This window comes from Coregonus clupeaformis, chromosome 8 (genome assembly GCF_020615455.1).
Source record: "Coregonus clupeaformis isolate EN_2021a chromosome 8, ASM2061545v1, whole genome shotgun sequence".
Taxonomy (NCBI): domain Eukaryota; kingdom Metazoa; phylum Chordata; class Actinopteri; order Salmoniformes; family Salmonidae; genus Coregonus; species Coregonus clupeaformis.
Genome location: NC_059199.1, coordinates 64,154,661 through 64,167,754, shown reverse-complemented (window position 1 = coordinate 64,167,754; position 13,094 = coordinate 64,154,661). Strand labels below are relative to the sequence as shown.

Genomic DNA, 13,094 nt, shown 5'->3' with positions numbered 1-13,094 from the left:
TGTGACAAAACTGCACGTTTTAGAGTGGTCGTTTATTGTCCCCAGCACAAGGTGCACCTGTGTAATGAGCATGCTGTTTAATCAGCTTCTTGATATGCCACACCTGTCAGGTGGATGGATTTTCTTGGCAAAGGAGAAATGCTCACTTACAGGGATGTAAACAAAGTTGTGCACAGATTTTGAGAAAAATAAGCTTTTTGTGCGTATGGAACATTTCTGGGATCTTTTATTTCAGCTCATGAAACATGGGACCAACACTTGCGTTTATATTTTGTTTTGTTCAGTATAGTTGAATTGAGGGGGAGGGGGAGGGGGGGGCAGTGTCTCTGGGAGTGAAATCATTATGTCATTTGACATTGTGAATTCAAGGATTTTACATTGGTGGATTCCCAATAGTGACTTTTTTGTCCATTTCCACCACTGCTTGACTTTATCATTCATTATAATGGAACTCAATGAGAGTCTCAGTCTTCCCCTTGAGTGGCAGGGTCTTTCAGACGTTCCACTGAGTTGTAGTGTTCTCCCAGTCCGTACGCATGACGCATGTAACTGAAACACAATAGCTACAATTAAAGGCACAATCCATCATTTGGATAATTTATTTTTCTTTTTGCCAAATGGCAGCCCCACTTGGTTTACTATAAGGCTGATGGTGAATGGGGCTGGAGAAATGTAACCACTCAAATTACTTCGTAAACTGAGCTAGGGAAGTATGGAGGTTAACTGACATGGTACTAACAGTATGGAGGTTAACTGACAAGGTACTAACAGTATGGAGGTTAACTGACAAGGTACTAACAGTATGGAGGTTAACTGACAAGGTACTAACAGTATGGAGGTTAACTGACATGGTACTAACAGTATGGAGGTTAACTGACATGGTACTAACAGTATGGAGGTTAACTGACATGGTACTAACAGTATGGAGGTTAACTGACATGGTACTAACAGTATGGAGGTTAACTGACTTGGTACTAACAGTATGGAGGTTAACTGACTTGGTACTAACAGTATGGAGGTTAACTGACTTGGTACTAACAGTATGGAGGTTAACTGACATGGTACTAACAGTATGGAGGTTAACTGACAAGGTACTAACAGTATGGAGGTTAACTGACATGGTACTAACAGTATGGAGGTTAACTGACAAGGTACTAACAGTATGGAGGTTAACTGACAAGGTACTAACAGTATGGAGGTTAACTGACTTGGTACTAATAGTATGGAGGTTAACTGACATGGTACTAACAGTATGGAGGTTAACTGACAAGGTACTAACAGTATGGAGGTTAACTGACAAGGTACTAACAGTATGGAGGTTAACTGACACGGTACTAACAGTATGGAGGTTAACTGACTTGGTACTAACAGTATGGAGGTTAACTGACATGGTACTAACAGTATGGAGGTTAACTGACATGGTACTTACAGTATGGAGGTTAACTGACATGGTACTTACAGTATGGAGGTTAACTGACATGGTACTTACATAAGGGTGATGGGTGACTTGTCAAATTCCTCTCCAATCATTATAGCTGGGGAATCTGCTTGGAGCACTTCTATTGGCAGTTGAAGGACCTGTGTCAGAGCTCTCAGCTGTTAGGGAACAAAGTAGCAGCATACATGAATCACTGAGTATATGTGATCCCATTCTGGTACCATTTTACAGTAAGGTACGCTAACTATAAGTAGTTTGTAAATGTTAATTTACAGTTTATAGATCATTTATAAATCAGTATAAAACCGTTATGACACAAGGTGCTCTGTTGGGTCCTTTGATAAAACAAATATAGCCTGATCAAGTGATTAAAGGATGAAGATACCTCCAGTTGTCCACCCCAGGCTGCTGTGTCCGCCACGTCACTGCAATACTTCTCAAACTCATCTGAAAACACACACAGAGTTAAGGAATACCTGGGATAGGAAAAAGTAATCCTTCTACCCCCCCCTTACCCCACCAAAAAAATAAAAAATAACATATTGTAAAGTGGTTGTCCCACTGGCTATAAGGTGAATGCACCAATTTGTAAGTCGCTCTGGATAAGGGCGTCTGCTAAATGACGAAAATGTAAATGTAAATGTGATCACACAATGCAGTGACACTGCAGAGCGGACCACAGGTGATACTGAATTTCATATTCATGTTTATATTTTTTTCAATATTTATAAAATGTACAGTACCAGTCAAAAGTTTTAGAACACCTACTCATTCCAGGGTTTTTCTTTATTTTTACTATGTTCTACATTGTAGAATAATAGTGAAGACATCAAAACTATGAAATAACACATATGGAATCATGTAGTAACCAAAAAAGTGTTAAACAAATCAAAATATATTTTATATTTGAGATTCTTCAAATAGCCACCCTTTGCCTTGATGACAGCTTTGACACTCTTTTCATTTGTTCATTAATTTTCAATTGTTGAACACGTTTTTTGGTTACTACGTGATTCCATATGTGTTATTTCATAGTTTTGATGTCTTCACTATTATTCTACAATGTAGAAAATAGTAAAAATAAAGAAAAACCCTGGAATGAGTAGGTGTGTCCAAACATTTGACCGGTAGTGTCTGTAAGAAAGTTGTTATTGAAAAATCCTACTCATATTTCAGAGCAAGCGGTAAAGCTTCATATAACATCAACGTTTGCTTTGTGGCATCTACAGATGAAACCTTATCGCCTGGGTAACGCCAAAATGCCCCAGATACTCCAACTTCAATTACTTATTTCTCAATTACGCTTTAAGATACAAAATGTCAAAAAAACAATCCTTCCTCCAAAGAATGCTTTTATGGATTACATTTCATGAAAATCCAAAGCATATTTTTTCTGTTCTAGTTTAATGAGGAATCCCCCATACAAAACCTAACAAACAACAACCTCAACATAAAACACAGAGACGGTTTTCTACACACAGATTACGTTTTTAGTCCTGGACTGAAAAGCGTTTTCAATAGAGGTTCTCCACTGATCATGCTTCTTGGTCCTCGACTAGGTTTAATCTGTGTCTGGGGGAAACCGCCCCTTAATGTCTAAACCGGCCCTAAATGAACAGAACAGCTCAGTTAGTCCTCACCAGCTGTGTACATGTCCCCTGTGTTGGTGTTAGTGAGGAAGGGAAGGAAGTCGTCTGTGTGGCTCCTCATGTGCTGAGCGGTTTGGGCCCGGAGCTCCTTCAGGGTCAGACCTAAACCGTGCTGCCCCAACTGGTCCTCCACAGCACGGTACATACAGTGGCCATCTGAGGAGGAGAAGAGTTCACTGTCCATTAACTTGACTCACAACCCAACCCCCCCGAGACACACACATCCCTGAGGGGTTGGAAGACAGTGGGTTAAGTAAGTGCGTTGCTCAAGGGCACAACGGTAGGCGATGGTATCTAGGATGATGCCAGCATCCCTCCGTCTCACCCTGCCATCTCACTTTGCAACAGATCTTTCCATTCGGAGCTGGGATTCGAACCAGCAACCCTCTGTTTTCTGGCCTGCTTCTCTAACCGCTATGCCCACTTCTGCAGGTCCTACCACCCCCCTACCACCCCCCTGCTGCGGGTCCTACCACCCCCCTGCTCCGGGTCCTACCACCCCCCTGCTGCAGGTCCTACCACCCCCCTGCTCCGGGTCCTACCACCCCCCTGCTGCGGGTCCTACCACCCCCCTGCTGCGGGTCCTACCACCCCCCTGCTGCGGGTCCTACCACCCCCCTGCTGCGGGTCCTACCTGAGGAGATCTCCCTGATCTGCAGCTGGCGTTCTACCAGCTTCTGGGACAGCTTCAGTCCCTCCTGGTGTCTCAGCCCAGACAGGTTCTCCACCTCAGCCTCCGCTATACGACTCTCTCTCTCCTTCTCCGCGGCTGCCTTCTTATCCTGGGAGGGTTCAGAGAGAACAGGGAGGACATACATGGGATTTGAACTCCACTGTGAAACATGTCTTACCTGGCTAAATAAAGGATTACATGAATCTCATCTTATTGCACCTTGTAAATGAGAGGATTTGAACAAGAAAAACGCCAGGAGTTTAGGGCTTACTGAATGTTAATACATTAAGATGCACAGTGAGTGACACAATACATTACAGCTCACCCGTCTCTTCTGTGCCTTGGACGGACCTCGCCCTTGTTTGGGAACTTTCAGTTCCTCCTCTCCTTCCAAAGCCAGGGACTCTACTCCATTCACAACCTCTTCCACCTTACAGAAGGAGGTAGACATTTCTGTTACTAAAACATGCCAAGTTATTTATCTGTGTGATTATCTACAATTTAAGATTGTGGCCGGTGATAACGATATTGATGCCATGAAATAAAATAACAGGAAAAAATAACATGATATTCACACACAGACACAAATATGTTATAATAAATAATAATAGTTATTAATAATTTTGGGGGTGCATATATTTTCCCTGTTAGACAAGTGTGAAATTGACATTTGGGGTCACAGAAAGGTTATCAGGGAGTGGGGTCACAGAAAGGTTATCAGGGAGTGGGGTCACAGAAAGGTTATCAGGGAGTGGGGTCACAGAAAGTGTCACGAATACCGCCGAGGCTGCTCCTCCTCCTTGTTCGGGCAGGCTTCGGCGTTCGTCGTCCCCGGAGTACTAGCTGCCACCGTTTGATGTTTTCGATGTTTGTTTGGTCATGTCTAGTTTAGTGCACCTGTTTGGTATTCTGTCCTGATTACGTCCCCTATAAGTTTCCCTGTGTTATGTTTGGTAGTTGTGTGTTATTGTCCGCCTGTCGTTTTGTTGTGAGGTTCGGTACTTTTGTTTAGGAGTGTTTTACGCATTTCGCGTATTAGTTCGCCTCCGGTGTTTCGAGGCCATTTATTTTTGTATGTTGTTCAAATACTTCAGTAAAGTCGTCTTGACTTATTCCTCTGTGTCCTGCGCCTGACTTCACCACCACATACACATCAGTACCGTGACAGAAAGGTTATCATAGTTTTGTGTTATTATATTAGTTTTTATTTCTATTAGTTTTGTTATTAGAAATGTTTTTTTGGGATGTCTTGCAAATGGGGGGGCACTAATACCAGAGAGGAAGAGGCGAAGCGAGAGATTTGACTCGCCAAAAAAATCTGTCCCGAGCGAAAATACAGCGTTAACCAGTGGAAGTGGATATTTTTTGAATGTAGGTCAATGGGAGAGTGATGAATTTGGTCAACATAAATTGAATTGATAATTTGCTACGTGAGGCTTATTTGATCGAATAGAAGTTGGGTAATGTTTAGGTTGTAACGAATGTACTGATATAAGTGGACGCACGTGGCATCCCGGCATCTTCGACAAAAAACATTTGTATCGGCGTCGTGCCTGTTGTTCACATGTGAATCTGCCCTCTCATTGGCTAGAATGTTCCAGCCTGCTCCCGCCTGCTTTCTGCCTTTGCGGACATTCATTCCCATTATTAGAGCATTGAGTCCTGTCTCTTGTCAGTAAACAGATCATCACAGAACATTGAGTCCTGTCTCTTGTCAGCATATAGATAGTCTTTGGTAATACATCAGGTGATAGGTTAGGTTTATAATGTTAATCTCAATGTGACTTAGATTTAAAAGGAATAGTGCCGAGACTGGTGCAAAAAATACGGTAGAAGGAAACTCTCTCTCATCCATGTTTACACCAATACAATGCTTTTTAACTTGAGTAGTGCAGTGCATGTAAGATTAATCAATTTAGCTACCTAGCCGATATTTCCCCTGTAGTGATAGTGATGCACAAGCTAGGCCAAGCTAGGCCAATTTGAAACATCGCCATCACCTGGGCTCGTAATTATTTACTCGCCAGATTAAGTAACTTGAAAACTCCCAAAAAGCTTGAAAGCACCTTTGAAACCCCATTAGATTTTTACCCAAAGTTTAGAAGAAAAACTAAAATTGAACATAATTCATGATGATTTTTTATTTTATTTAGTTTTGGAGTCAAAAGATATATAGTTTCAGTATAGTTGTAGTTTTCAAACGGATTTGTTAATTATTGTATTTCAGTTTACTAAGTAGTTTCTTCATGATTAGTTTTCGTTTCAGTTTGTGTTTACTATAATAACCTATTGGGGTTAAAGTGCCTTGCTCAAGTTTTTTATTATTTTTTATTTGACCTTTATTTGACCGGGTTAGTCTCATTGGGATGAATAATCTCTTTTCCAAGAGATAACTGGCCCAAAATAGCAGAAAACAAGGTTGAAGACACACTCACAACATAAAACACAAAGCACTACAGTTGAAAGAGAATACATTTACACATTGAACAGAAAGATGGTTTGGGAAGGTGTGGTGCAACTAGGGGTCAAAACATTGACAGCCCCCCACTTCATTTTCCATCATAGTGTGTAACCTTGCTTTAAACTCCTTTAAAAGGGATGAGCTCCTGTAATTTCAGGACTTTTTGAAGCTCATTCCAAGCAGAAGGGGAAGAGAACTGGAAAGCTTTTTCCCCTAGCTCTGTACGGGCTTAAGCACAACCAACAGGTAGCTTAGTGGTTAAGAGCGTTGTGCCAGTAACCGAAAGGTCGCTGGTTCTAATCCCCGAGCCGACTAGGTGTAAAATCTGTCGATGTGCCCTTGAGCAAGGCACTTAACCCTAATTGCTCCTGTAAGTCGCTCTGGATAAGAACGTCTGCTAAATGACTAAAAAATAAATAAAAAATAAAGTCATGCAGGTGGTGACAGACTTTTCAAGTTGTCGGCTCCGGGATTTCAAACCAGCGACCTTTGGGTTACCAAGTAGGCCTACTACTATAGCATATAACCACTGACATGTAGACAACAGTTACCTTCTTCTCTCCTCCTCCTCCTGACGATGAGTCTAGTTTTTGGAGTTCCTCGTTGTGTTTCTGATTCAGATCAGCCTCCAGCTTGATAATATCCTCTGTCAGCTGTTTACGCCTCTTTTTGTCATTTTTGGGGACAGCATTTTTCATGCTCTGGATTTTAGCTGAAACATGTATGAGTAGTTTATGTCCACTTCTCACATATCACAATATATCCTACAGTAGTCATAACAATATCCTACAGTAGTCATAACATTATCCTACAGTAGTCATAACAATATCCTACAGTGGTCATACCGATATCCTACAGTGGTCATAACGATATCCTACAGTAGTCATACCAATATCCTACAGTAGTCATACCGATATCCTACAGTAGTCATACCGATATCCTACAGCAGTCATACCGATATTCTACAGTAGTCATACTGATATCCTACAGTAGTCATAACGATATCCTACAGTAGTCATACCGATATACTACAGTAGTCATAACGAAGTCCTACAGTAGTCATAACGATATCCAACAGTAGTCATACCGATATCCTACAGTAGTCATACCAATATCCTACAGTAGTCATACCAATATCCTACAGTAGTCATAACAATATCCCACAGTAGTCATACCAATATCCTACAGTAGTCATACCAATATCCTACAGTAGTCATACCAATATCCTACAGTAGTCATACCAATATCCTACAGTAGTCATACCAATATCCTACAGTAGTCATACCAATATACTACAGTAGTCATACCAATATACTACAGTAGTCATACCAATATCCTACAGTAGTCATAACAATATCCTACAGTAGTCATACCAATATCCTACAGTAGTCATACCAATATACTACAGTAGTCATACCAATATACTACAGTAGTCATACCAATATCCTACAGTAGTCATACCAATATATTACAGTAGTCATAACAACATCATACAGTAGTCATAACAATATCCTACAGTAGTCATACCAATATACTACAGTAGTCATACCAATATCCTACAGTAGTCATACCATTATACTACAGTAGTCATACCAATATCCTACAGTAGTCATAACAATATCCTACAGTAGTCATAACGGTATCATACAGTAGTCATAGCGGTATCCTACAGTAGTCATACCGATATCCTACAGTAGTCATAACGGTATCCTACAGTAGTCATAACGGTATACTACAGTAGTCATACCGGTATCCTACAGTAGTCATACCGGTATCCTACAGTAGTCATAACGGTGTCCTACAGTAGTCGTAACGGTATCCTACAGTAGTCATACCGATATCCTACAGTAGTCATTCCAATATCCTACAGTAGTCATAACATTATCCTACAGTAGTCATACCAATATCCTAGAGTAGTCATACCAATATCCTACAGTAGTCATACCAATATCCTACAGTAGTCATACCAATATCCTTCAGTAGCCATACCAATATCCTACAGTAGCCATAACAATATCCTACAGTAGTCATACCAGTATCCAACAGTAGTCATACCGATATTCTACAGTAGTCATAACAATATCCTACAGTAGTCATACCAATATCCTACAGTAGTCATACCAATATACTACAGTAGTCATACCAATATCCTGCAGTAGTCATAACAATATTCTACAGTAGTCATACCGATATTCTACAGTAGTCATAACAATATCCTACAGTAGTCATACCAATATCCTACAGTAGTCATACCAATATACTACAGTAGTCATACCAATATCCTGCAGTAGTCATAACAATATCCTACAGTAGTCATACCAATATCATACAGTAGTCATACCAATATACTACAGTAATCATACCAATATCCTACAGTAGTCATACCAATATACTACAGTAGTCATACCAATATACTACAGTAGTCATACCAATATACTACAGTAGTCATACCAATATCCTACAGTAGTCATACCAATATACTACAGTAGTCATAACAATATACTACAGTAGTCATAACAATATCCTACAGCAGTCATACCAATATCCTACAGTAGTCATACCAATATCCTACAGTAGTCATAACAATATACTACAGTAGTCATAACAATATACTACAGTAGTCATAACAATACCCTACAGTAGTCATACCAATATTTTACAGTAGTCATACCAATACCCTACAGTAGTCATAACAACATCATACAGTAGTCATACCAATATCCTACAGTAGTCATACCAATATCCTACAGTAGTCATACCAATATCCTACAGTAGTCATACCAATATACTACAGTAGTCATAACAATATCCTACAGTAGTAATACCAATATCCTACAGTAGTCATACCAATATACTACAGTAGTCATACCAATATCCTACAGTAGTCATACCGATATCCTACAGTAGTCATACCGATATCCTACAGTAGTCATACCGTTATCCTACAGTAGTCATACTGATATCCTACAGTAGTCATAACGATATCCTACAGTATTCATACCAATATCATACAGTAGTCATACCAATATCCTACAGTAGTCATACCAATATATTACAGTAGTCATACCAACATACTACAGTAGTCATACCAATATCCTACAGTAGTCATAACAATATACTACAGTAGTCATAACAATATCCTACAGTAGTCATACCAGTATTTTACAGTAGTCATACCAATACCCTCCAGTAGTCATAACAACATCATACAGTAGTCATACCAATATCCTACAGTAGTCATACCAATATACTACAGTAGTCATAACAATATACTGCAGTAGTCATACCAATATCCTACAGTAGTCATACCAATATCCTACAGTAGTCATACCAATATACTACAGTAGTCATACCAATATCCTACAGTAGTCATACCGATATCCTACAGTAGTCATACCGATATCCTACAGTAGTCATACTGATATCCTACAGTAGTCATAACGGTATCCTACAGTAGTCATACCAATATCATACAGTAGTCATACCAATATCCTACAGTAGTCATACCAATATACTACAGTAGTCATACCAATATCCTACAGTAGTCATAACAATATACTACAGTAGTCATAACAATATCCTACAGTAGTCATACCAATATTTTACAGTAGTCATACCAATACCCTACAGTAGTCATAACAACATCATACAGTAGTCATACCAATATCCTACAGTAGCCATAACAATATACTACAGTAATCATACCAATATCCTACAGTAGTCATACCAATATATTACAGTAGTCATAACAACATCATACAGTAGTCATACCAATATACTACAGTAGTCATACCAATATACTACAGTAGTCATACCAATATACTACAGTAGTCATAACAATATACTACAGTAGTCATACCAATATCCTACAGTAGTCATATAGCCATAGCTAGCTAGCTAACCCTAACCACAGATAAAAGTATATTTGGCTAAACTAAATTGCTGTTTTGATTTTCAACAAGTTAGGCTTGTTATTATTCGCTAGCTAGAATAACAGATAGGGGCATGTCATATCTATCCCACTCAGGGTGCTACAGCGTGATTACCAGTACATGTTGAATTGCAAATTATGAATCCAGTATTTCTAATTGTAAATGTGGCTAGCTAGCAAAGACGTCATTGTAAATCATAACACTACACCTAGCTACCAACCTTGCAGGTCCTTCTTCTCCTTGCGATGTTGCTTTGCTAATATCTCCTCGGCTGTCTCTACCGTTACCTCTTCCATGACTGTATTTTTTAAAAAGTTTATAAATACTGTTACATATATATCCAAGTCAACGTTATGCTTTTGCTGTTATGTAGAATTGGAACATTATTGATATCAAGATACAATTTTACGTCAGCTGGCCATCCATTACATTTGAAACGTGTTGTGCACCACACTTCCGGCTACTGAAATATCGCGATGTTATTGGTCATCACGTCGCTAAGGTTTCCTCAGTTGATTTGTTAGGTCTTAGTTTCTAGTCGACTACCGAGGACTTCTTAGTTGATTTGTTAGGTCTTAGTTTCTAGTCGACTACCGAGGACTTCTTAGTTGATTTGTTAGGTCTTAGTTTCTAGTCGACTACCGAGGACTTCTTAGTTGATTTGTTAGGTCTTAGTTTCTAGTCGACTACCGAGGACTTCCTTTTTATGTTTGACGTTCAGTGCAAAATCGCTGTATCACGTTCAACTTCAGTTTGATATAATTATTTTCAGGAATCTTTAAAACGTTGGTTTTGTCAAAGATCGATTATCCGATTATATGGGATTGACAATGAGCGAAACGCCAGTGAAGCTTAATTAAAAAAAATAACAAAAAAGTCTTAAAAGACTGGCTTCAACATTTACATTTAACATCAATCACATAATTATTTTAATTCATAATTCTTTATAGCTATTAGAGATATGATCGATATGATATAATCTATGATTGGTAACTGTAGTTAACATGATAGAAGGAGCAAATCTTCAACAATGTATTCTCTTTTACTGGACCAAACCACGTTGTTTTAGAAAACACACCTATATCATTCTTTATTTTTTCATCTGTTAAACATAGATCAGAATAGAAAAAACAGAATAGATCATTCATTGATTGGATTTATATAGTGCTTTTTTTTCTAGACACCGAAAGCGCTTTTACACGGAGGAAACACCTCATCCACACCAAGATCAGAATATCATTATATTGTAGATTATTGGATAGTTTTGTTTAATTTTTTTAACATATAATACAATAGAATATAGCCTGTCTACAGTACCCCTGTGGCCTAGTAGTCTATTAGACTCACAATCTATCATTTTGGAGGATGCAAACTGTATCTCGATGAATTATAAATATTATTTCGTCTACTTTGCAGGCCTACTAAATAGCATGCCACCACTGTGCCTGAGGGGAACGGGTTGGGTTGGGTTGGGGAACGGGTTGGGTTGGGTTGGGTTGGGTTGGGGTGGGGTGTCTCTCTCTCTGCATTCAGTTGCTCCTAACCCTCCAGTCCCCTTTAGGTCTCTGTAGCTCCACGTCCGAGGGACTGCCCTCGCCGGAGCAGTAGGCTATCACGGATTCGCTGGCCGCCCCCCTCCCAAGGAAACACTGGCCAGAGGAGAGGCTCCGCCGCATCGGCTGTAGTTCTCCTCGTTGTTTTATTAGTCTGGTTTGGGTGAACTGCAGCCGCCATGGCCGATGAAGGCATGGATGAACGGTCCCCGCTGCTATCAGCACCGAACTCCGGGAATGTCACGCCGTCGGGACTGCCTTCGTACCTGCAGGACACGAGCCCGAGAGGTAAACAGACTTTAGGAAATGACTTCCCCCGTGTATGCTGAATCATTTTGGGAGTATCGTGTTTTGCATAGTGTGTTAAATTGTAACGGGGCAAGAGAAAGGCTTCAGTCTAAAATCAACCGGACCGGCAGAAATCCGAAATCAAAAGGTGGAGTTTGCAGTGTTGAGAGAAGAACAGCACCGTAGTAGAAGGCCTAGCCGAATATTTTTCAGAAAAATTCCAGTTGTCATGATTCAGTGTTCTGCAGAAATGCCTCGCATCACGATCTGTGTTGCAGGGTAATAATGTTTACACGTCTTCTAAAAGTATCTAGAAGGATATGTTGTCAGCCATTACTTGAGATGAGCAGCAATTACATTATGAATCAGAGGATACAAGTATAACTCACAAATCCTGAAAATCCCCTCTGAACATTGTGGTTTTTTTTTTTGTGGTTGTGAGTCCACAAGGCATTAGGCCCACTATAACAGGCATAGACCACTAGGCTATGTATTAGTATTTTTTATAAGGAGGCTCATTGTAATGGCTGGAATGCCATTAAGGAACGGAGTCAACCATGTGGTTTCCAAATGGTTGATGTGTTCCATACCTTTCCATTAATTCCATTCCAGCCATTACAATGAGCCTGTCCTCCTATAGTTCCTCCCACCAGCCTCCACTGTAACCCATGTATTATTCACTTATTTCCTTTTGACTGGATCATAAACATCCGTGAAATAAATGTTTAAGTTAGTATTACTGTCCCTTCAGTCCATGCATGACATATAGGCCCAGTTGTGCGTGTTGTCGATGGTCATTTCACTATTGTGCTCTCTTGAAACATAATTCCTCCATATAGTGTTTTGAGTGTATTTCGGATGTATAGTTATTCACACAGGGTCCCTGTGGGTGATCTGAAAGCTTAGGTCCCATCATGCACCCTGTTTATCACAGTGATATTCAGATGATGGTCCTTTGTAGCTCAGCTGGTAGAGCACGGCGCTTGTAACGCCAAGGTAGTGGGTTCGATCCCCGGGGACCACCCATACACCAAAAAAAATGTATGCACGCATGACTGTAAGTCACTTTGGATAAAAGCGTCTGCTAAATGGCATATTAT

The 13,094-nt window shown here is 40.0% G+C and overlaps 2 protein-coding genes across 5 annotated transcripts in view; one reads left to right on the top strand and one right to left on the bottom strand.

Annotated features, from left to right (window-relative positions):
* Positions 1–244: 244 nt before the first annotated feature.
* Positions 245–10,621, bottom strand: otud6b (OTU deubiquitinase 6B). Its single transcript, XM_041884165.2, has 8 exons — positions 10,374–10,621; positions 6,773–6,933; positions 4,086–4,190; positions 3,722–3,869; positions 3,079–3,243; positions 1,824–1,885; positions 1,490–1,596; positions 245–549 (listed from the first exon to the last, which is right to left on the bottom strand). The coding sequence occupies exons 1-8, from the start codon at positions 10,447–10,449 to the stop codon at positions 465–467; spliced, it is 909 nt and encodes a 302-aa protein (XP_041740099.2). The 5' UTR covers positions 10,450–10,621; the 3' UTR covers positions 245–464.
* Positions 10,622–11,682: 1,061 nt separating this feature from the next.
* LOC121572226 (type 2 phosphatidylinositol 4,5-bisphosphate 4-phosphatase) overlaps positions 11,683–13,094 on the top strand; it is a 46,341-nt gene continuing 44,929 nt past the window's right edge. For all 4 annotated transcript variants that reach the window (XM_041884169.2, XM_041884168.2, XM_045222136.1 and 1 more), the window contains exon 1: positions 11,683–11,994. In XM_041884169.2, the coding sequence (XP_041740103.1) occupies positions 11,886–11,994 (109 nt within the window). In that variant the 5' untranslated portion in view covers positions 11,683–11,885. The remainder of the gene's footprint in view (positions 11,995–13,094) is intronic.